The 25,414-nt window shown below is 42.9% G+C and overlaps 1 protein-coding gene and 1 pseudogene across 2 annotated transcripts; one reads left to right on the top strand and one right to left on the bottom strand.

The window, feature by feature from the left end:
* Window positions 1–11,169: 11,169 nt before the first annotated feature.
* Window positions 11,170–12,632, top strand: LOC136543885 (histone deacetylase 19-like; annotated as a pseudogene).
* Window positions 12,633–14,359: 1,727 nt separating this feature from the next.
* On the bottom strand, window positions 14,360–24,513 carry LOC136541779 (uncharacterized). Of its 2 annotated transcripts, none has more exons than XM_066533866.1 (19): window positions 24,204–24,513; window positions 23,366–23,469; window positions 22,698–22,784; window positions 22,548–22,623; window positions 22,358–22,432; window positions 21,855–21,908; window positions 21,516–21,575; window positions 21,318–21,434; window positions 19,515–19,609; window positions 19,069–19,271; window positions 18,786–18,883; window positions 16,604–16,707; window positions 16,356–16,521; window positions 16,148–16,270; window positions 15,976–16,058; window positions 15,746–15,887; window positions 15,496–15,525; window positions 15,199–15,269; window positions 14,360–15,117 (listed from the first exon to the last, which is right to left on the bottom strand). In XM_066533866.1, exons 1-19 carry the CDS (start codon window positions 24,240–24,242, stop codon window positions 14,496–14,498), a joined length of 2,349 nt encoding a protein of 782 aa, XP_066389963.1. In that variant the 5' UTR covers window positions 24,243–24,513; the 3' UTR covers window positions 14,360–14,495. The 2 variants fall into 2 exon arrangements, with proteins under 2 accessions (XP_066389963.1, XP_066389964.1); XM_066533867.1 differs by having other exon boundaries at window positions 14,360–15,114.
* Window positions 24,514–25,414: the final 901 nt, after the last annotated feature.

Genomic DNA, 25,414 nt, shown 5'->3' with positions numbered 1-25,414 from the left:
AAACCAAAATGATTTCCATCGTAGGGGCATGACAACCATGATTGCCCAATCAATTGCCATTACCATGACCTAACTAAATTGCCTCTGCAAAACACACGTTAGTCATAGTAATTACGTATTGTCATTAATCACCAAAACCCAACTAGGGGCCTAGATGCTTTTCAATCTCCCCCTTTTTGGTGATTGATGACAATACCACCTCGGGTATCTAAAAGAGATGAGGTTTTTAACATGCTTGGTTCATATAAGCTTTTGACAATAAGAACAAAATGTTAGGCAAGCTTATATGACCCAAGCCAACATGATGTACTCAAAGGATATGAGATAAGCAAGAGTACAAGTAATAAAGCTCATTTGCATCGGAGTAAAATGCGGAAGCAAAGCAAATGAGCATAATACAAGTGATATGACATATAAATAATTCAAAGTAGAGAGCACACACGTCACATATCACATAAATATCATGATCACGTAGATATCACTATCACATAAATATAGTTCGATGCATGAAAGTAAACATATGAATGCATAATAGTGTATCACACATAAAAACCAAATATAATAGATAAGCTAAACTCCCCCTAGATAAGTCGCTCCCCCTAAGTCTAACATAATCGATCCCTCTCTCCCTTTGGCGTCAAACACCAAAACCTAAGGGTCAGTCGGCAGGGTTGCAGCGGACGAGTCAGGTGCTGACGTACGAGGAGCGAGCTGGAACTGTGTGCCATCATCATCTGATCCTGAGCTCTAAGCTATCTGACCCTCTGTAGTTGGAAGCGATGCTAAAGCGATCTGGGTCGGATCAGGGACTGGTGTGGCCTGAGACTCTGCAGGTATGACTGTAGCAGGCGGCTCTGATGATGCAACTAAAGAAGGAAGCGTCTCTGTAGTCCCGGTAATAGGTGCCACTATGGAAGGACCTAGGACATGAAGATATGGTGGAGTAGGCTGCCCTGTCAACTCGCTGAAGGTAGCACCAAGGCTCCTAGAAACTATAGTATCTAGCACTAGCAGCGAGGAAGTCTGAGCCAGTGTGAAGCCCATCTAAAAAGATATGAACTGTGGGGCTGGCACTGACGAGGCAAACCACTGGGACACCTGCTCTGTAGGAGAGGGAAACTATGCTAGTAGCTGTCCCTGACTCTTAAGCCCACTGGGCTATAAAGCTGGAGTCATAGAAGTGCTGGTAGGCTGACCGATCTGGAGTGAAGGCTATGGTGGTGGAGCCCCAATAGCTGTCACAACATGCTGCATAAATCCGAGGAGCTACTGCTGCATGATGAGCTGCTGCTGATGCATGGCCTGCTGCTGCTGCTATATAGCCTGCTGCTGCTGAATCGCCTGCTGTTGTCGTTGGAACTCATCTTGCCTGGTCTAGAACTGAGCAAAAGTAGCAGCGGTCTCCTGGGCTTGGCGAGCCTGATCCTGCCTTATCTACTCAAGGATAGCAAGTGGAGCGGGGTCTGTCTATGGTGCAGGTGGAGCTAAACTAGAGCTACCAGCCTCATGGTTATGTCATCGTGGAGGTATCTGTGGGATAGCCTGGTAGTCATCATCTGAGCTGTTACTAGGGTCGCTCTCTACCATCCCCTCCTGCTGAGCATCTAACTGCTCCTCCTCTGTAGCTGCTATGCCCCTGATGGTCTCATCCTACTAAGCTACAGTCTTTGGCACCTCTGGATGATGGCGCGGCTGGCTAGGTGTCATCACTGCACTGTGGCGAAGCATCTAAGTCAAGTTGTATGTAGGGAACTCTGTAGTAGCACCACTGTACTCTGTTAACATCTCTGAAGGCCTCACTATCACTGCCCTATGAATCAAGAATGTAATCTAGTGAGCATAGGGCAACTGTCGGTGACCTCTGAACCCCTATACAATAGTATCCTCCATCTCTGATAGTAAGAGATCCCAAATATCAAAAACAGCCTACTGCATCAGAGAGTTTAGTAGCCATAACTATATGCGAGTCAGGCCCTCGCGATATCCCATCCTCGAAAGCAGGGTCCTCCTCATAATAGCATCAAGCACTCTAGCGGTAGGAGTGAGGTCTCTAGGTGTCTTGCTCGACCCCTTGCCGAAAGGCTCTATGAAGCAATGGCGGACTAGATCTGTAGGGGCTACAAGACCGTCATGATGGCGTCTAGGAGGCTCTGTCTGTCCATAGCACACCTCATGTAGTGGATGGGCTGCTCCTAAATCCTGAGTATCTCTCTGACCCTAAAGCTCATCAGCTTGTAGTCTCTACCTCTGAAAGCAAAATATATAAATCTATGTTGCGGGTCAATCCAAAGTGTAGCATAGAACTCACGGACCTAAGATGGAACATATAAGCCTGTCCATCCGAGTAAGTCTGTCAGCCCTAGCAAGTAGCATAGGTAAGGGCGAATATGCTCTCCAGCTGCTGCTACAATGGACTCAATGTTGCACACCCTCTGTGATTTGAATACAGCCCCACTGTTAAGATATACATGATAAAAATCCTCCTACAGTGGTGTGTAGAAGCCCTCTGATGCACGCTCATCCCGCCTTGATGGAAACCACTCCTCAAACTGAACAAACTTGAGCTGCTGCACCTGCTTGGCCATGGCGGCCCTCAAATCCAAGTGAGTCACTAGAGGCGGACCCTATGGTCTAGGTGGTGGATGAGAACCCCTCTGCTATGTCTCTGCCCTCAGTGTCACCTAGGTACGAGTATGACTAGAGCGGCGTAACTATGGCTAAGGTGCCGGCTCTGTCTCCTCAGACTGCACTCTCTCCTAAGTCTATTCTGCTGGCTATGGCTCCTGCTATGAATCCCCTGAGGCTGACTCTCATCAATAGTGACACACCGTCCTCCAACCATGGCTGTCCTAGCTGGACCACCATGATGATGCTCAACCTCCTGGACAGCACCCTTTGGGCTAGTGAAAGTTGATCTGCAATGACTACACCACTCCTAGCACCTCTTGCCTCTGCACGCTCTACGACGGCTGCAACTATGACTGCTCTAGCTGTATCAGCATCTGGATACTTGCGCTTCTTTGTTGCAATCTTCTTCGTCGCCTTGCCTTTTGTATCAGTAGGTAAGCAAGGTGGACACCTCGGATCCTCATCACCTAGACCACCACCGGCATTCTTAACATGGGCCATCTTAAATGAACTGTTGCCTCTGACAAAGATCAACTGCCAACTATCACTTCCGAGGCTTGGCCTCGATCCGTACTCGTGAGCTTGGCCCCAAGTTGACTGACAACTGCTAAGATGACCTCAGAAACATTGACTCGCTGCACGTTAGAATAGATCGGATATATGAATAATTACAATATATCTAGAGATACAAAATCCTAAGAAGCAAGCAATAGATGCAAATTTGGATGCGAGGGCTTGCTACCTGACAAACTAGTGAACCAAAGAACAAGGAATGGATCATGGAGAACCACCGGGTCGGCACTGTAAAGCTAGGGTTTCGGCGAAGCAATGCGGCGTGGATCAGCGATGCAATGTAGGCACTGAATGTTGTTGGCTTTGGTGTGGATGGAAGCTAGGGTTTCGGTGATGCTCTTGAGGCGGCGCTAGCGTTAGGGCATGGGAGCAGCATGAGCATGATGGCAGCGTGGATCAGAAGTGCGGGTACAGCGATGCGGGAGCGAGGCATGCGAGGCGAGCGGCGGTGCAGATTGCTGCGGGCAACGTGCGAGCATGGGAAGGCATGACGCGGTGGCGCGTGGGCGGCTCTGGCGTAGGAAAGCAGTGCGAGGCTATGCAGCATAGGCGGTGGAGCTTATGGTAGCTAGGGCATGGCACGAGCAATGGCGAGCTTGAGGCAAGGCGGCGATGTTGGTGTGGTGCGGGATGTAGGATAGGTCATGGCACATACAGCGGTTATATGGTGGCCCCAGCGAGACAGAAAAGGAAACGGAGAAGAAGTCCTAAACCCACACAATTTCTACTGACCGGACGCTCCAGTGGCAATGACTAGACGCTCTGGTGGCAATGACCAGACGTTGCCACCTAGAGTCTAGTCGATTCTAGAGAGGTCCAAAACCCTTGGAATCATGACCGGACGCGTCCGATCACCACTGACCGAACGTAGCTAGAGTCCGGTCCATGTTGTCTCCATCATCTTCGCTTGACCGGATGCATGAATGCCTTCTGACTAGACGCTGGATAGCAGAGTCCAGTCACACCATCGCAGCAAGGTTCACCTCCTATGAACTGATCGGACGCTAGACTTTATAGTCCGGTGCTACGTCCGGTCACACTTTTCCAGCAAATCTTCAAAGTTTCTTCGTGTTGCCTGTTCCCAATCAAGTCCCAACTTCAATAAGATCCAAATAAACATCAGTTGGGACTGATGTGAGTGACCTCTCTCAAACCCTCAAATTTTTCAAAATAGTTTGCCTGAGGCTATAATTCTTTTTAAGAAAATAGGTAATAAAAGGGTGATTGAAGAGAAACGACAAAACAACATCTATGCATATGCAATGCAATACTTGAAAGTAAATCTAGTTGCTTGTCAAGTTTGATCCAAGGTTAAGCTTCTTCACACGCTTTTTGGCAGTTATCTTAACCATGTTAAACAAGCCCTATATGCATTACCAAAGATTAAACATGTTGTATATTACAATACAATGCAAGGGACAAGACAAGCTCATTTTCTAGTGAAGTTGCTAAAATCAAGAACATTGAGCTCATTCCGCAATCGATAAAAAGTCACCCCATCTAGCGGTTTAGTGAAGATATCTGCCAATTGATCCTCGGTCCTTACACTTTTTAATGAAATATCATTCTTTGCAACATGATCTCTAAGAAAGTGATGGTGAATATCTATGTGCTTGGTGCGAGAGTGTTCAACCGGATTATTTGCAAGTTTTGCCGCACTTTCATTATCACACAAAAGAGATACTTTTTCTAGAACTACACCATAGTCTAGCAAAGTTTGTTTCATGTAAAGTATTTATACACAACAAGCACCCACGGCAATGTATTCTGCTTCGGCGATGGACAAAGCTACACTATTTTGTTTCTTGGAGGACCAAGACACAATGATCTACCAAGCAAATGGCACCCTTCGGATGTACTTTTTCTATCAACTTTGCAACCGGCATAATCTGAATCGGAATAGCCAACTAATTCAAATATAGCTCCTTTGGGATACCAAAGGCCAATGCTTGGTGTGTGCTTAAGATACCTAAGGATTCTTTTAACAGCAATCAAATGAGTTTCCTTAGGATTAGCTTGAAATCTAGCACACATACACATACTAAACATGATGTTAGGCCTAGATGTGGTTAAATATAACAAGCTACCAATCATAGAGCGGTAGAGAGTTTGATCAACCGTGTTACCTCCCTCATCTAGGTCGAGATGTCCATTAGTTGGCATTGGTGTCTTGATTGGCTTACATTCATCCATTTTGAATCTCTTGAGAAGATCATTTGTATATTTCTCTTGAGAGATAAAAATCCCTTCTCTCATTTGCTTGACTTGAAAACCAAGAAAGAATATAAGCTCTCCAATCATTGACATCTCGAACTCTTTTGACATCAATTCATCAAACTCTTTGCAAGAATCTTCATTTGATGATACAAAGATGATATCATCAACATACACTTGACAAATGAAGATATGTCCATCAAGCTTCTTGGTGAATAGTATGGTGTCAACCTTCCCAATGGTGAAGCCCTTCTCAATGAGAAAGTCCCGAAGGCGCTCATACCAAGCTCTTAGGGCTTGCTTAAGCCCATATAACACCTTGGACAACCTATAAACACGATTAGGATATCTAGGATCTTCAAACCCGGGAGGTTGATCAACATAGACTAGTTCATTAATAAAGCCATTTAAAAATGCACTTTTCACATCCATTTGATATAGTTTCATTTCATGATGTGATGCATATGCAAGGAGGATACGAATGGTTTCTAGTCTGCAACCAGTGCAAAGGTCTCTCCAAAATCCAAACCTTCAACTTGAGAGAACCCCTTTGCAACTAGTCTTGCCTTGTTCCTCACAACAATGCTTGATCATCTTGCTTGTTGCGAAACACCCACTTTATTCCAATGACTCTTGCACCTTGTGGTTGCTCTTCAAGAGTCCACACTTCATTGCGGGTGAAGTTGTTCAACTCTTCATGCATGGCGTTTATCCAATCTGGATCTTGAAGAGCTTCTTCTACCTTAGTAGGCTCAAAGCAAGAGACAAAAGAGTGATGTTCAATAAACAAAGTAAGCTTTTGAGATCGAGTCATTACTCCCTTTGATGGACTCCCTATGATGAGATCTTGTGGATGAGCTTGTAGTAGATGTGAATTTCTTCTATCAATCACTTGAGGAGGAGGTTGTGGAGCATCAATATCATGTGCTTGTGTCACCATTTGCTCATGGGAGACATGAGTGTCTTTATTTTCTACTCTCACATATTTATCACCATCTTGTGGCATATTTGATGAAGGTGGATTGATCACTTGTACATTATCTTCATCATCATTAGGCTTGATGTCTCCAACCAGAATATTCTTCATGGCCTCCCTCAATGGTTCATCACCTATATCATCAAGATTCTCATGTGCTCCTTGGGAGCCATTAGATTCATCAAATTCCGCATCATATGTTTCTTCAATCGAGCCGGTGGCATGATTAAATACTCTATATGCTTTGAACTTTGATGAGTAACCAACAAGAAAACCAATATCACAACATTTTTGAAACTTCCCTAGGTGTTGCTGCTTCTTGTAGATGTAGCATTTGCAACCAAACACCCTAAACATAGAGACTTCTGGTTTCTTCCCATTGAGCAACTCATAAGGTGTCTTGCCAAGAAACTTTTGAAGGAATAGGCGGTTGGTTGCATAGCATGCGGTGTTGATAGATTTCGCCCATAAAGCTTTGGGAGTGTTATACTCATCAAGCATTGTTCTTGCAAGAGTGATCAATGTCCGGTTCTTTCTCTCAACTACATCATTTTGTTGAGGAGTATATGTTGCGGAGACCTCATGCTTGATCCCAACTTCATCACAATAGGCTTCTATGTTTGTGTTGTCAAATTATTTGCCGTTGTCACTTCTAATCTTCTTGAGCTTAACTTCAAATTCATTTTATGCTCTCTTGGCAAACTTCTTGAAGCATGATGCAACTTCGGATTTGTTATGAAGGAAGAATACCCATGTGTATCTTGAATAGTCATCAACAATCACAAGACAATAAAGATTTCCTCCTAAACTCTTGTATGTTGTTGGTCTAAATAAGTCCATGTGAAGGAGTTCTAGCACTCTTGTGGTTGACATGAAAGCTTTTGTTGGATGAGTATTTGCAACTTGCTTGCCGGCTTGACATGCACTACAAAGCTTGTCCTTTTCAAACTTTATATCCTTCAACCCTCTCACCAAATCATTCTTCATTAGCTTCTTGAGTGAGCTCATCTCAACATGAGCAAGTCTTCTATGCCATAGCCACCCAAGTATTGTTTTGGTGAATAGACATGTCTTCAAGTTAGCATCTTCGGAGGTAAAATCCACTAAATATAGGTTGTTGTATCTAAATTCTTTGAATATCACTTGATCATCATCCTTCTTAGATACAACAACTTCCTTCTCGATAAACAAGCATTGGAAGCCAAGAATACACAATTGTCCAACGGATAGTAAGTTGAAACTCAATGAAGCAACATATAGCACATTTGAGATTGAATGATCATTTGATATTGCCACTTTGTGTAATCCTTTGACCTTGCCCTTTAAATTATCTCCAAATGTGATTCTTTCTTGTCCATCTACTTCTTCATCTAGTGAGGTGAACATACGAGGATCACCGGTCATATGTTGTGTGCAACCACTATCAATAACCTAATGACTTCCACTAGTCTTATAGTTTACCTACACACAAGAGAACAAGTTTTAGGAACCCAAACTTGTTGAGGACCCTTCACCTTCTCAATAAGTGACTTTGCAACCCAAATTTTTTTAGGCCTATTCTTGTTTGGAGGTCCTAAGAACATGACTTTTATCTTTCCACTAGAATCCTTTCTAAGCATGTAATGAGCATTAAAAGCAAAAGATCTAGCATGCTTGGGCAAGGATTGTGGTGGTGGAGTTTGACACTCATGGGCAAAGTGGTCTTCTTGTCCACACTCAAAACACTTCTTTGGCTTTGACTTTTGTTGTTGTTGTTGAGCTTGAGCCTTCTTCTCTTTATTTGTCATGTACCCAATGCCACTTCTACCCATCTTCATGATGGTGTTCATTAGTAGCTCACTTTGAAGATGCTTACCTCTTGTGAACTTGCTCAATTAAATCTTGAGATGCTCTTTCTCCAACTTGAGCTTCTTGCTCTCTTCCTTAAGTGCATCATTATTTTTCTCTTCCTTGAGTCTCTTGTTCTCTTCTTTGAGCTTCTTATTCTCAAGAATCAAATCACCATCATGATCAAGAGTTTCTAGCACTATAGTGTTTGTGGTTTTGAGCTCTTCAAGATCTTTCTTGAGCTTTTCATTATCTTTTTTGAGCTCGACAAACTCATCATAATTATCAGTCTCAACCACTTGCTTGTCCTTGCTACTAGAACTTTGTTCAATGCTCTCAATGATCAAATCATCACATGATGTCGCTATATCAATCTTAACAACATCGTTAGTAGCATCATATGGCTCATTGGATAAATATTCTTGAGCAATAACAAGATTATCATGATTAATCTTGAGAGTGGTATATTCATCTTTTAGCATATTATGGCTAGTGATAAGCTCATTGTGTATCCTCTCAAGTTTATCATGTTTATCTTTAAGCTCTTTCTTAGAAGATTTGAGCTCCTTGAGTTTGGATGACATAGCATCATTTACTTCTATAAGCCCAACACTAGCCTTTTCCGCTACATCACATTTAGCTAAAAGAGAATCATTCTTAGCTTCTAGCTTGTCATTCTTAGCTCTAGTCTTTCTAATGATCTTTGTATATTGATTTAGCAATTTAACAAGATCATCATATGAGGGTGATTCATATTTATCATCATCGTTATCACTATCACTATCATCATTATTAGCATGATCATCACCACTACTATCATCATTATTTGATACCTTGCGTTCACCTTTGGCCATAAGGCATAGGTGTGTAGAGGATGATGGTGGTGGTGTCGGTAAAGATGATGAAGAGTCAATCACGATGGTGGCCACCTTCTCATTATCACTATCATCATCGGATGAGCAACTTGATGAATCAATGTCCGTGAGCCAATCACCAACGATGTATGCCTTGTCATTCTTCTTTTTCTTGTGGAAGTCCTTTTTCTTGCCATCCTTCTTCTTGTATGGCTTATTTTTCTTCTTCTCATCTTCTTCTTCATTACTTGAGTCATCTTTCTTGCCCTTATACTTGTTCTTGAACTTGTTTTTCTTGGGCTTTGTGCATTGGTGTGCTAGATGACCAAGTTCTCCACATTGTAGCAATCCATCTCCGAGATTGGCTTCCTTCTAGAGCTAGTGAAGAACTTCTTTTTCTTGCCATCAAACTTGATGCCACTCTTGTTAAGCTTCTTTAGCATCTCGGCGGTTCTTCTCATCATGAGAGCAAGACTTGCATCATCAATTTCATCATCACTTGAGCTCTCATACTCAAGCCTTGCTTTGCCCTTTTCTTGACTAGCTTTGAATGCTAAGTCTTTTTCTTTCTTCTTAGTAGAGGATGAGCCATCTTATGGTGTGATGTGCATGTACATCTCATGAGCATTGATCTTTCCTAAGATTTGTATTGGTGTAGCGGTAGAAAGATCACCTTGATGAAGCACGGTCACAATATACCCATATTTATCAATGGGGAGGACACTCAAGATTTTTATTTATACACCCGTGTTTAAAACGAATCGTTATGTGTCTCTACGGAGTGACCGGACGCTCCAGTCAGTTCTCCCCGAAACCCAATGTTTAAGTTGTGACCGGACGCTGGACAGCGTCCTGTCAGCACTGATCAGATGCGTCCGGTCACGATTTTCCCTCTCTGGAACCTTACTGGAGTCGACCGGACGCTGACACCCAGCGTCCGGTCACTCACCTCTCAGCGTCCGGTCGCGCCAAACAATTTCATCTTGATCAAATGAACTGACCGGACTCTGCGCCAGCGTCCGGTCACATCGGAACCAGCGTCCGGTCACACCGGAACCAGCATCCGGTCAGCATTTGACCCTCCACTCACTTTCATCTCGCAATCATATGTGAATAAAGTTTGCTCCAATTGATCTAAGGGCTTTTTAGTAGCTACCTAGTGCTATATTTGATAAATGTGCACCACACCTAACTCACTAGACTCACCTAGGTCAAGCTACTCATCCATACCTTCCTTAATAGTACGGCCAAAGAAAAAATAAAGTCCTAAACTACTCTAAGTGTCTCTCAAACTCCAAACGACACTTAGAATTAGTTCATCCTTAACCTTGTCGTTCATCCTTTAAAAACCGAAATGATTTCCATCGTAGGGGCATGACAACCATGATTGCCTAATCAATTGCCATTACCATGACCTAACTAAATTGCATCCGCAAAGCATACGTTAGTCATAGTAATTACGTATTGTCATTAATCATCGAAACTCAACTAGGAGCCTAGATGCTTTCATAGGACTGTGCATCATAGGTTACACAACCTGTTCGGTTGGCTGGTTCGTATCGTTGCTGATTCGTGCAGAAATACTGCTAGCTGGTTTGTGTGAGAGAAAAATATTGTTCCGGCTGAAAATTTACGATCATTTACGACAAGCTACAGCCAAACGAATAGGCTGGCAATCTCCTTGTTTTTCTCCATACTTCAATAATTGCATTGGAGCAATAGATGGGACACATGTACCCTGCTATGGTTTGTGGTGCCAACTATCAAGATAGTACTTAGCGCGGAGAGCACCTCACAAACAAAATTCACCAAACTATCCAGATAGTATAACATACGGAAAGACATGGATACACCACTCGGAATACGTTGGCCATACGTGACTTCGATAAAGGCCAGCCCCTTTGGATAATGAGCCTGATTTCTGAGTGATGTTTTCGCTCCAGTCCTTTTCGGGCTCAGACTCCAACTCATAGGACGCTTCTTCCAATCCGGATTGCGAATTACTTGGAGTCGATTCCGAATTTCCGATGCTGTCCGGGTCCTGGATGTCGTATATATATAGTGCTGCATCCCCTGTCGCTTGGTTGATTGGTGACGATGGACACGAGCGGCAACTCGCTGCCGTCCCCGTCGTGCCCCGACGGCAAGAAGCGGGAGGTGTGCTACTACTACGACGCCGGCATCGCCAACGTCGACTACGGCGAGGACCGCAACATGGTGCCCCGCCGAGTCGACATGGCGCACGCGCTCGTCCGCTCCTACGGCCTGCTCCACGACATGAAACGCCTTCGCACGAGGCCCGCCAGCGACGCAGAGATTAGGATCTTCCATAAGGCGGACTACGTCGGTTTGCTGCAGAACCTCACCCCCCGGAGAGCTTCAACGCCGGCGGCGCGACCATGAGCGCAGCAAAGGCGCACAATATAGGCGTGCTCAAGAAAGGCGACACTTTCTACGACAACCCGCCCATAGCCGGCCTCTGGGTACTGCCAGCGCTACGCCGGCGGGTCGCTGGCCGCGGCGCGCGCGCTTGGCAGCGGCAAAGCCGACATCGCCATCAACTGGTCCGGCGGCATGCACCACGCGTGCGAAGCGGAGGCCAGCGGCTTCTGCTTCGTCAACGACATCGTGCTCGCCATCAAGGCGCTCCTCAAGTACTTACGTCGACATCGACGTGCACCACGGCGACGGCCTTCCTCGACTCCAACCAGGTGATGACAGTGTCGTTCCACCAGCCCACCAAAAAATTCTTCCCGGAGGAAAGGGGATACGTGAGCCACGTTGGCGAAGGGGCCGGTCAGTACCGTGCCTTGAACGTTCCGCTGATGGAGGGCGTGGGCGACGAGGGGTACTGCGAGATGTTCAAAACCATCATGAAAAGGGTCGTCGACGTGTTCCAGGCTTCCAGCCGGAGGCCATCGTGATGCAGTGCGTCGGCGACTCGCTCTCCGGCGACAGGCTTGGCCAGCTTAACCTGTCCATCGCCGGCCACGCCCAGTGCGTCAGCTACATGCGGAGCTTCAACTTGCCGCTCCTCCTTCTCGTCGGCGGCGGATACACCGGCCGTCAACCACGTCGCCGCCTGCTGGTGCTACGAGACGGCGGTGGCCATCGGCAAGGAGATCGACGACAACATACCGGTGCACTGCTACGACACCTACTACAGTAGCCAAGGCTACAAGCTCCATTACCCGGTGGACAAGGGACGCGAGAACAAAAACTCGAAAACCTACATACAACGCACGATGAGCGCGGTCAAGCAGAACCTCTCCCATCTCGAGGCGGCGCCGAGCGTGCAGTTCCAGGATCCGCCTGGGCCCGGCGGAAGCGGGAGCATCGATACCGAGCCGCTCTTCTACGAACAGGCCCCGCGAGAAGACGACGACCCCATGGAGAGGCTGCATCGGCTTTGTGGCGAGAGGGAGGAGCGCTGCTTCTTCAGAGAGTTGGGCGAGAAGCGACAGGTAGCCAAGGATAGAGAAAATGGCGGTCATCACCAGACGTCTCGGCCCGAACCGGTAAAAAAGCACCAACACGAAAAGTTCCATTTTAAATGCTGAGGAGATCGAGTCGTTGATTCTTTCTTTCTCAAGCTAATGTATGGAACTACACGCTACGTTCGACTCTCTCAAGAACGAATTAAAAGGCGTATTTTATTTTGACTAGCAAACGGCATTTCAAGTTTTCAACGAAAAAATAAACTATCAAATGTTCAGAACAGCAATAGGAATAATGCATATCTATTTATGTTTTGCCATTTCAATAAAACTTTAAATCTATAATTTATTTTATGATGATCAAAGGATACATAATACAAATTAATGTTGATAATAATATGATAATATACTATTAATTCTATATCGAATTAAAATATATCCTTGATATATCTTTTCTTTCGTGCAAACTGCAAACCACAAAAATATTTACTTATAAATATCATAAAAACAAATTTTTCATACTATTTGTGGATAAATATTCTCCACACACTCAGCATACCGTAGCGACCGAGCCTAATTTCGGAAGCACATAGAAAAGTAATGCAAATTTTTTACTTCACTCATACAAAGGAAAATACTCACGGCAGACAGCTTGCAACTAAGAGAATGCCACATCAGGAAACTTGTGTCATGTGTAATGGATCACTGGAAACCGGCCTACACTTATATTTGCTTTACCTGCATGCAACTAAGAGAATGGCCACATCAGGAAAATTGTGTCATGTATAATGGACTGCCGGAAACCGGATTGCACTTATATTTGCTTTTTACCCTTTTGCCAAAATTGCTTGGAACCAAGTTTTGACTTGGGAACACTTCGATGTGGAACTAGTCTAGCCCCTTTTGCCAAAATTGTTTGGAACCAAGTTTTGACTTGGGAACACTTCGATGTGGAACTAGTCTAGCATGATGTTGACCCCCTTGGAGAGCAGCCTTGGTGTAAGGCGCTCGAAGGGTTCCGAAGGATCAATAGTGGTACTTCAACTATATGGTCATCTACGGTAGGATTTTTTTTAAAACAACTCCAAAACGACACACCAAGCGGGACAGTCTTCAAATTTCCCCTAAAAGAATCAAAAGATATCGACCTACGCAAGAGGCGTTTGTTGATGTAGAGTAGACCAACTGGTTCCTCGAGTTTTGCTGATTCTCCTTCTAAGGTTTCAGGGCACGAATTCTCTAGGATGCTCCGTAAAAACTTTGATCCTTGCTGTTTGTAAACTGTCTATCCTCTTTTAATTGAAAGACGGAATTCTGCCGTCTTTTTCAAAAAAAAAAATGCTGCCAAAAGTCTGCGATAAATAAGTGTTTTCAAATTTAAAATACTAGCAAATTCAGACACGCAATCACGATTAACTGGAGTAAATGCCGAGCGTGCGAGTGACGAGGACGTGGGGGTGGAGACGAGGAACCGTCGATCAGATGAGTCTTCAAATACAGTAACGAATCTTTATAAAAAAATTCACATGTTCAAGTCGAACTGACACATGTAGAGTCCGAAAAAAATACAACAATAGCTAGACTAGAAATAACATCACATCTCATATTACAGTTCCAAAGTTAACCTAAAGCAACAGATGACTAAGTAGCCAAAACCAGTTACCACCCAAAGAATGTTCTTTCAGGTATCATATACCATGCCATGAAGACCGCCACCAAAGCACATGAACTGGAGGGTGAATTTCAAAGAAAATGACCAGTTTCAGACAAGGCGACTTACGTGCGTTAGTCAATGGTGCTCATTTGTACAGTGATATGCCACGGTTGATGACAGAACAATCACTTGCTTATTGTACAGCAGTTTGCTTCAGACTATCTTGTGGCAGATGAGCACACATGAAGCAAGATCAATGCCCAGGCACACTCTACGGAGTTTTCAGTTCACAAGTAATTGCTCTGATCAGCTCAGTCCAACATGTTGCTAATTCACTCGATTGCTTGGGCTGCATCAGTTTTCTTTGCATCAACATCCTCGTCAGGAGCTTCCTTGACTGGTTGCTGCACACCAGTGTCATGGGCAACTTGTTCAGAAGAAGCTTCAGAGTTGGCAGGCTCACTACCATTAACAGGAGCTGGCAAAGCTACAGAGACAGAACTGTCCAAAGATGATTCGGCCGGTTCATCCACTGTTCTTTCTGCCTCTAATGGTTCATCTACTGTTTTCTCTGCCACCATCTCAACTGATGGGGCTGAAGATTCTTCTGCAGCAGAGGCAGCCTCGTCTGTACATATGTCGGTATCGTTATTTGAAGCATCTGGATGCCGATCCATCCCTTCTGTATTTTTCAATCGCTCATCCTCAGTACAACAATTTGGCTGTTCAGTACATTCTGCTACATCTTTTACCTCCTCGGCACTACCATTTCCAAGATATACTGTTTCCATTTCATCCTCGGTGCCAATGACTTTACCATCATCAGCTTCCTCGGTCACTAGTGAAGTCTCCTCAGAATTGGGGGATGATGAAGGAACAGAGGCAGATGAACGGTCATCAATGCCTCTCTCTCCATCAAATGTGAACCAGTTCGAATTTGTAAAGAGGGAGCTGCTTATAAACACATAGATGCATAATTTATCAGCCATCACATAAAAACTAAGGGTGACAGAACATTTCAAGATAGCAAATTACCCGTCCTGGTCATCTCCCAGATGCAAAGAAGATATTACCACCTCAGCTGATTCATCATCAAAATACACATCCTGAAAGAGAATGAAGAAAAACAGTCCACTAAGATATGGGAGAAGTTCAACCTTTCTACGTAAGCAAAAACAATAGAACAGGTTAATTATGTCTCTCCTTTCTACATAAAAAGCTGATTGCATCAAAATCTTTCATATTCAGGAAACTGCAGCTATCACATTGCATGTTACAACTAAAATGAGCAGGATAGCAATAAACAAGACATAGTTCGCCCTCAAGTATTACCTCATCATCTCGTTCAAGTGATCCTTGTGCCTGCATTGACAAAACCAACATGTATCACTAATATGTAGCAGTACTCTAGAATGTCTACATTTACGAGAAAATTACAAAAGCAAACATGAAATGGTTAGCATCATCATACAGCTGATTGACTTTGCTTATATGAGATACAGGGGAACCAATCTATTCCCCTCAGGACAAGTACATTAAAAAATAGACGCTGGGAAATAAGTATGCCTCTAAAAGCTATCACCTCTTCAATGTCATCATTGCTGTATATCCCATAACGAAATGCCTGACTTAAGTTATTAGCAAGAGCTGCCACGTCGTAATCCCTGTCCCGGAAATCATCATCATCACTGTCCCTACCACGGTCATGTAATGATGTCGGGCGCCTGTCGCAGCAAAGCAATGTCAGCAATTGTTTAGACAAAAGCGAAAGCAACCGATAGCAGATATAGGATACAAGAAAACAGAACGTACCCGCAAGCCCAATGATAAACATTCTCCACTTCATTGCGTTTAACCAACACATTTGTTTGCCATTCAACCCACTCATTATTTTCCTATTAAAACAAAAGAAATAATCAAACACAATAGTCAGCAGAAAACCACGTATATCCTAAGCCAAAAGATTTGTCAAAGGAAAGTTAACCTGTAAGTGAGCCTGTATTGTGTTGTTACTGTTGCCCAACTGAATAAGCTTATTGGCTATTCTTGTCATGTGACCAACATTTCCAATTCTTGGAGGGGTTTTCCCTTCAGAGGGAACAGTAGGCTGAGCACAGAAGACACACAAGATGAAAAAGGAATTAGGTTGCTAGGATAAAGTAAAAAAAGGTTACAGTGTATTGATAACTTACCCCATCAGACTCAGTCGACAAAGATGAAAGCCTTTCTGAAACAAGAATTTTACCAACAATATCACATTCATGAAGAACATGCTCAACAACTTCAGGTCTTTTACCCTCCAGGCAAGAAACAATTATATTCTCAACATGATGGTGCAAAAAGTTGTTATATGGATACCTGTGTGTTACAAAAAAAATATAAAAAGGGGGCTTTTGACAGGAGAAACAAAAGAGTTCCAAAAAATAATATCCACACTTACTCAAAGAACAAATTAATCGAGCGCTTTATTGCTGACTGCCTTATTAGCTCTTTTTCAGCAGTTTCACTTCCAATTGTAAGCAGCACAGAGATGAATTCTACAATCTGAAAAAAAAAATACAAGATTAAATGCAGCTTAGCACCAAAATGAACAAGAAAAATGGCAGGAACAATAACATTGACAAAATAAAAACCAATAAAATGTCATCTAGTGGAAGACAGACTCGCACTTGTGCCAACAAAACACACATGTATGCCATGGATAGACCCACTAGCATGTATGCAACTAAAGTGAGTCCAACTAAAGTGAGGCACATATCCAATCCAAACCACTAGCATGTGCAGGACATCCAATCCAATCCAGTCCATTACCACATCAATCCAATCATCCAAATAATTCCCAATGACGACAGGGTTGGCCACGCGATGGCGTCACAGCCAGGGGCCTGGAAGCCAAAGGCGCAGGCATGCACGCCGCAGAAGGTGGCACCATAGTGGCACGTGGACCCTGTCAGGCACATGCGCTTTCCGGCAGCTGCCAGCACCTGCTCGCCTTGGCACCTGTAGAGTCTGTCACCAAAGGCTTTAGCTCAGGAGAGACCACGTACATAGCTGCGCCCCGCGACCACCACACCACCGAAGAGGAAGACTGGAAGGTTGACAGGGCGGGAGGTTCCAGCGCCACACCTGCTGGCTGCTGCTTGTTCCGGTTGCAATAGCACTTGGAGCCGGGGTCTAGCATGTTGGGGTTGCCAAAGAAGCCGCAGCTGTTGGAGCACAGGTGGTGGCCCTCCTGCCACCTCCGCTATTGCTCCTCCACCATGGCCGCTGGACCAAATTGAGGAAGCACAAGTATCAAGTATGGCTGGGTTGAGGTGGGGTGGGGGAACGAGATGCGGAGGGCGGAACAGATTAAAAAGGCATAGCGTAAATGTGTGCCGGCCTAACAAAGTGATGAACCCATGATATGCCGACGGCCGGAGGATGCTGCTGCCGAGGGGGAGGAGGGTGGCAACAAGTGGACGCAGCTGCTGCCCGGTAACAAGTGGCTGCTGCCGCCACCAATGTGTCCAACGAAGTCCAATGGACTTGTGGATATTTCCTTCTGGTATCCAAATGCATCAGATTGTTTTGGGTCTCGTGGCAATGGATATCTGGATCCGAACAGCATTCATCCAATTAAATGCAATGCAGGTTGAGCCCATTTGGATTTTGTATAATCCAAGTCCATTGTCAGGTCTAGCCATGGATAGGTTCTCTATCGGCCTTTTTCGTCAAATGTCCAGGGACCCATATGATTGGTCAGGACTCAGTACACTGATGAGATGTGCTTGAGGTATGTTTGCTTCGCAATATAGACAAGCAAATGCGAATACAGCCTCGATCTTCCCAGAAGCATCATTAAGTTGATCCAGGTGGCCAAAATCTAGCACCTGTGCTAGATGACAGCACCCTAAATGATCTTAGTTGACACATTAACACATTGTCCTTCACCTCAGTCTGCAGTGAAGTGAAATCCAGGGTCCTGAGCTGCTATGTGGAGCCACACCAGCAATGATCTCCATCGTTCAAAGCCATGCTGTCACGCACAGAGCCTTCTTAGCCTCCATGAAGGTGCTTAATGAACCATTCTTGATACTGTGCATAGAGGTACAAAGCGCTGTGTTCCGGTATAAAGCTGTGTTCCTTGCTTGATGCTTTTCTATTTTTTACAGATCCAAGGATCCTTTTTTTCTCTTTTAGTATTCAACTGCTCAAGGCTTAGGAAAGAAGCATACATAGAGAGGATGAGGGAGATGGATCGGATAGGAGTGAATCACTGTAATTTCGATTGAATATTTGTAGTACTGCTTTTCTTGGAGAGCCACTCAATACTCAAGCACTTCTACTGATCTATCTTTAGTTAAAAGGCACAAAAACATAAATAAAAAAGGAAATTTATATTTAACCATTCTTGGGCACAAGGCAACAAAAACGGAACCAACCAAACATCTCACCCACAATAATGTCCAGAAAAAGTAGAAAATTATAGCAAAACTATGGTTAGCATAGATAAGTAAAAAATAAAACTGAATATATGTAACATGTAAATCCGTTCATATGAGAAACAAAGAGTTTATGCAATAGGATTTGGTCACTGAAGTCCATGGTTAATTGTAAAAGGGCAGTGCATCATCTTGTACCTTCAGACGGTGTTTTCCGAGAGGTGGGCGCAAGCATCCATAAGTCGTTGGCAACACACTTTCAGCAGCCGAAGTGTCCAATAACTTCAGCAAGTTGCCTAAAAACTTATGTCAGTCATACCGATACATCGACGAATATAGAATATGAAACGGTGTCTAGCATATATTTCTAAGGCCAAGAAATTCTGAAGCAAGATAGCATATGATTTCCTAATAAGGCCTATAAATTATGAAGCAAGATGTCCCAAACCAAATAAATATGCATGAAATATCCAACACTCACCTAAACTCTCAAGCATACCATCAACTGTCTCTGGACAGGCCGTGACCAACGCCCCATGACTTAAGTTGCTTCTGAATGCTTGATACGAAGCTGATGCTAGTCTTTTCGGATCCAGCAACGATATGCACACTGACAGTGAATGAACCAGAACAGATTTGGGTCTTGATTCTTCAAGAGCATGATGGAACAACCTCCCAACAAAACTATAATTTTCATAGAACATAACAAAAAAAGACAAAGTCATGAGGAGGGAATTAAACAATGAAATGCCCACTTGTATGGGGTGAGGTTTCTACAGATATACAGTTACTGCATTTTAGACCTCTTTATAACTCATGGAGCATACTTTTCAGTACACTACACAAGATATGTACATTGTTTCTTGACAAAAAAAATTCTCAAATGAGTAACTTGTGACAGTAGAATGAAGTTAAAACTTAGAATACCTTGGACTGCATATTTTCGCAGCAAGAGATGGAGGTGCACACCGAGTAACTGCACATAGAATTTCCGCAGCATTGGCATGCACTTCAGGAGAACCCTGCTTGGCAATAATACACATGAACTTTTCTGCTAGGAAACATTTCTACCACGATCTTTCTTGCAACATAGAATGTACTTGGGCAGTAATAGTGTTAACACTACAATATTTATGGGAGGAGAAAGTATGTATATCCCCGTCAAATGTCATAAGTCTAATTTTCACCCTCAACTATCAAAGATGGTATTTAATAATCTATGAAAAGTATGTATTCCAGAACAAGAAAAATCTCCCAAAAATAAAATCCCAGTACAAATAACCCCCCTAACACTACCAGTTGGTTTTGTTGCTAACATACCACCCTAATTGGCTCACATGCTTACTAAGGCATTTAAGTTTTCTTAGTTATAGGGGGAAAAAGATATCCCCTCATTTACCATTCCACCTTCATTCTACCTCAGCTGGGAGAATCAAACACATTGGCCATCATGGCTGATCACTGCCCACCACTAACCTATGGAGCTATACAAGCAACTTCTCTCATCTACACACCTCAGCTCCTTTGAGCCAGCATCAGCAACTGGTCAGGTTGCATTGAATGAAACAGCGGAAAAGAATGATCAAGCAGAAATGGTGCATCCAGATTCAACAATGTGTCGTTGTACATGTTTCAAGGTTCACCTATGCCAATTTGGTTGCACCGGTAACTGAATCAAGCTATCAGAAAGGTCATTAAGGATATCTAGATATGTGTGCAATTTGATAGGGAGTCAAATGGACAGGGAGACTATCAATTTGAGAAGAAATAACAATGATTTATGGCTTATCTGCAAGGTGCATTAGGGAAATATAGTAACAGAGGAGACTAGGAAGAAATGACTGTTCATGGAATGGGCTTTCAATACTCCCTCCGTCCAAAACGTTAAGCGTATTTTGATAAGGGAAAAGTAACGCAAAATAGATTTTGACCCTTAATTTCTCTTATAATATATTGTCATGTGAGCAAAAATCAATATCACCTCAGAGGCATTTTGAATACAAATCTATTGATGCAGGTTCTGTCTTAAACTTGTACATAATTTTAATAATTGTTGGTCAAGGTTTACAAAATTTGTCTTTTCCCTATACAAAGTATGCTTATCATTCCAGGAAGGAGGGAGTATTTATTTTAATTGGGTATCCAAGTCAACGCATAGTGTATTCCTACATGGAAAAGCAACCTACAAAAACTGTTGCAACTTATAAGAGCCTAGCTTACCTATCTATGATAAGGCACTAAACCATATAGTGCATAACCAAAGCACTGCCTGTAAAACTATATTAGAAATGAAGGTTTCATAAATTTTAGATGTTTGGAGGGTTAAAAAAATCTATTTTCCAGTTTTCAATATGTTTAGTGTTATGCAGGTTGTTTCCTTGTTACTTTTATTGTATAAATTGAGATGGTCACTATTATTTTGTCATAGAGGTAAGAACATTTAAAATGGATGCTAAGTTTCTGTTTCTGAGCAGAACAGTAAATCAAATACTCCCTCCATTCCAAATTATAAGACGTTTTGGCATTTCTAGATACACTATTTTTACTATGTATCTAGACATAGTGTATATCTAAGTGCATAGCAAAAGCTATGTATCTAGAAAAGCCAAAACGGAATGGAGGGAGTATATTACTAAAATAGGAATTTATGCTTGCAATTTCCTGACAAACAATGTCACCATCGCTTATGTCCTAAATATATTCCTGTGCATTAGAGCTTTTTTAACTTACCGACGAGCTAAACTTATCTGCAATCATTTCAAGGACATCTGTATTTTCTAACCACTGCAACGTATCACCATAGTTTGAATATATGGCCTCATCAGCACCAATCAGTCGTATCAGCACCTAAAGAATTCAGGGGACAACATCAACCAAATGCACCCAACAATTCATTAATTAATTAAAAATAATTCATGATAAACTTACCTCCATTATCGATGTGATGCCAATCAGGTCAACAAGCTGGACAACTATCTCTGGATGCCCCTATAAAAAGCAATAACAAAGGTCCCATAAATCCATTTAAATGTTGAGTTTAACAGAAACTATTAGCTTGTAGACACAGTGAAAGGGTACCACAATTTTGCTTAAGCAAATTTCATACAGGCAAGAGTATAGGTGAAAGCTAAACCGAGTGTTAAAAGACTAGCAAGTAAACAAACCATGTGAACATAAAAACATGAGAGAAGGAGAAGTGTGATGCAAGATTTTGTATTTAAATACATAAAATAAATTATCCTTTTCACAAAAGGATACGAGGAATACCTGAACATAACTCATAAGTGAAGCAGTCTTCCGCAGCATCAAACATATTACCACCTACAATACATAATTATATAATTTAACTGAATTCAGCCTCAGCACAAAAACTACAGAATGAAGTCTAGCTCAAAAATGACAAGCTTCTCCAAAAGACTTAACACTATCTGATGATTCAGATAAACCAGGTTCTCTTTCACAACGTGGCTAACAAGTGCAGCATGTCGTGTCTAGCTGGCGCTTCTGTCCTCCAGGTGCTCCTCATGAGGTCACTCACCCCTGACCTTTGATGGTCTAGTTGGTTGAGAGGATTGTAGTTGAGTGTTTTTGTTTCTGGGACTTGGTTTTTCTATACCCGTGGAGTAGGGTGTGTGTTGCAGGGTGGAGGCATAACATCTCTCATGTTCTCTGTACACTTGGTACAGTTTAAATCATCTATCTTAATGTCATGACGTGCAGTTCTCCTTTGTTATTATTTGAGAAAAAATGATTCAGATTGACTAAGTTACCTTACTGAAGTAACCAGACAATAATGTACTATGCGGATGATCAGGTTTCACAAATGAGAAAAGCAAGTCCATTAGCTGCAGCACAGACAGGGAGAAAAGGAAAATAAAGTAAGCTATAATGCAATAATCTACAGCTAGAAATTTTCCAAGGAAAAACTTCAAAGGGCAAATATATGACGAGAATGCCAACCTCTTCATCCTCTACTAGGGTCCTCAAAATGACATCGATTTCGCAAGTAAATATTTCACAAGCAATAAAAGGGAACCTACAAGAAGTTTAAATGAATGGGAACTTCAGGGTTTTACATAAAATGACAACACTTGTGATCAATGGTCATACTTGAAAGAGCGCTTCCTTTCAGCATCCTCTGGAACTTCTTCCACAACATAACGAAGCAACTGTTCCACCTGGGCCTTGTCACGTAAGCTACACATAGCAATTCAAGTTACATACAGGGAAATCAGTACTATTGGGTAAACTAAACATTATCATGCGCAATGCTCAAGAAAGGAAACCCGGATATAAGGTTTATAATAATTCATACAGCAATATCCACAAACCAGAAAATGTGTTCTGATCCACTATGTTCAGTAATAATGAACTACTCCCACCAGTGTGCACATAATGTTTCAGACAGAATGATTGAATTGCATGCAGTATTCTGTATTTTTTTATGTTGTCTGAAATGTCATGTAAAAGTGAGTAGAGGTAGTAACACATTTTGGCCCAGAGACAAAAGCATACGTCTTTGCAGATAATACAAACTAAATATATAACAGTACCAGATAAGTGCATAAAAACACAATTATATCATATAAGCATACTTATTGATTATTATTATTCTCTAATATGCATTTCATCTGCCGCCACAACCACTCCACTGTATGTCTCAGAAGTCAGAAGTAAAGTTATAATAAGACATCTCACACAAAAATTAAATACTAAGTTAAGTTTCATCAGTAGATTGAATATGCTGCTCATATCATAGAAATCAATAAGAAAATTACAAGTTTATGAGTCGCGAGTTCAGTGCTTTGCACTCCTGAATAATTTCATCCTCGTCAAGAAGTTCTTCCAATGTAAAATTTTCTTTGTCCAGAATTGTATCCACCTGTGGAAAAAATAGAACACTAAGTTAGCACAGTTAAGAACCTCTCTTTATAATAATAAATGAGGAAGAACAAAAGACAAGGCCTCCATGGTTCAAGCTATTTGCAATGACTATTGAAAGAATAAGAATGATTCAATATTCGGAAGGACATATTGCAATGGTAAACTATTCCAGCGTGAAATGCAAATCCTTTCTGCAGCAGCAGCAGTGCCCGATGCATAACAAACAATTGTCCACAGCAAAAGCTCATAAAACAGAATGCCACAAGCAAAAGCTCATAAAACAGAATGCCACAAGATAATGGGTTCAGCATAACAAAAGAAGCAAAGCCTCCTCTTTGCCATAAAATGAATCTCCTGTCACACATAGATGATTCAGTCCTCCCAAAACCTAAACCCAACCAGAACCAAGGCATATCATTCCTTTCAGCAGCACACGCTATCATCCCACTGGCACCCTCAAATCCACGGGAACAGCATACACGTACTCATCAACGCAAAAAGCACACATCCCGCAGCCACAGCGCACTCGTGCACTAATTCCAGCACGGAGCTCCAAGGAAAATACTCAAAAATAAGCGAGCATTACAACCCAACAGCCGAATCCAGAATCCAATCCACCGACCCAATCCAAAACAAGCAAACAACCAAATAAACCACACCCACAGCTCAGTCACAGCGCCGTGCGCCCACGCTCCCGACCTGAGAGATGCAGCAGAGGAAGGAGGAACTCACGGGCGAGGCCGCGGAGAGGCCGGTCATGCGCCAGAACATGGCGGCGGCGGCGGTGAGACGAGCGGCGGCGGCGGATCTAGGGTTTGGGGGCGCCGGGGAGCGCGAATCTGAGGGCGGGTCCGCGCGAATCCGAGCAGCGGCGGCCGAATTGCCCGGCCGCGGAGGGCGGGTCGGATCGGGAGAGCAGGCGAGCGGATCGAATTGGGATCGCGAGATGGGGGAGGGAGGCGCACGCTCGCACACACACGAGAGGATGAAAAAAGAGCACGCTTTTCTATTTGGCTTCCGTTTCCTTCCTCCGTTTGGGGAAGTTGATTTGGGCTGGATTGGGGTTAATTGGGATTGGTTTTGGTCTTTAGTCATCTAAGGGCGCGTTTAGATGGCGAATTTTTTTTGGTTTTGGGTGACGTAGCACTTTCGTTTGTATTTAGTAATTAGTGTCTAATTATAGATTAATTAGGTTTGAAAGTTTCGTCTCACGATTTCTCATTCAAGTACAATTATTTTTTTTCGTCTATATTTATATCGTAAGATTCGATGTGATACTTTGAGTCAATTTTTTTGGAAACTAATCGGGCCTTTGTGTTCTGCGACCGGGCGCTGTTACTTTCATCGAGGCAGGTGGCCGGTGGCTGACAGGTTAAGGACTTGGAGAGTTTTGGCTGGGTTCCTCTTCCTATCTTGAGACTTGGACAAGGAAATTGCTTTCGAAAAACCACCCATTATTTTCTGTTAAGTTGCTTTCGTATTTGATATATATATATATAGACACACAATTAAATAAATTTGTATTATAGTATGTTAACGTTGTTCAAATGACGCTGGTGTAAGCACAATACTTCTCGTGCACCACATACTCGAGAGTGTATATCCAGTTTAAGCTTTTAAATTCGATAAAAAATATACATATATAGCCCCGTTCGGTTGGAGGGTTTTTAGAGGAAAGTGAACGAAAAATATTGTTCTAGGTGAAATATTGTGAGAGAAAAATACTGTTTCGGATAAAAAACAAGCGGATCAAATCGAGTTTAAGAGCACGCGAACAAGGTCTGTTGTTAACTTTACTGTTATGTCAAACTTATCGAAAATAATAACCTATATAATTTATCACGATTCCTACGCTTCAGATGCCTGAGAAAACGATTAGGATTCAGGCGACGGTTTCACACGTGCTCCATGCATGCGCCACGGTCCGTCCGTCCCCAGCGAGG

The sequence above is a fragment of the Miscanthus floridulus genome, chromosome 3, assembly GCF_019320115.1.
Source record: "Miscanthus floridulus cultivar M001 chromosome 3, ASM1932011v1, whole genome shotgun sequence".
NCBI classification, from domain to species: Eukaryota; Viridiplantae; Streptophyta; class Magnoliopsida; order Poales; family Poaceae; genus Miscanthus; species Miscanthus floridulus.
Note: the sequence above shows the minus strand (reverse complement) of the source record. Positions and strands in the feature narration are given on the sequence as shown.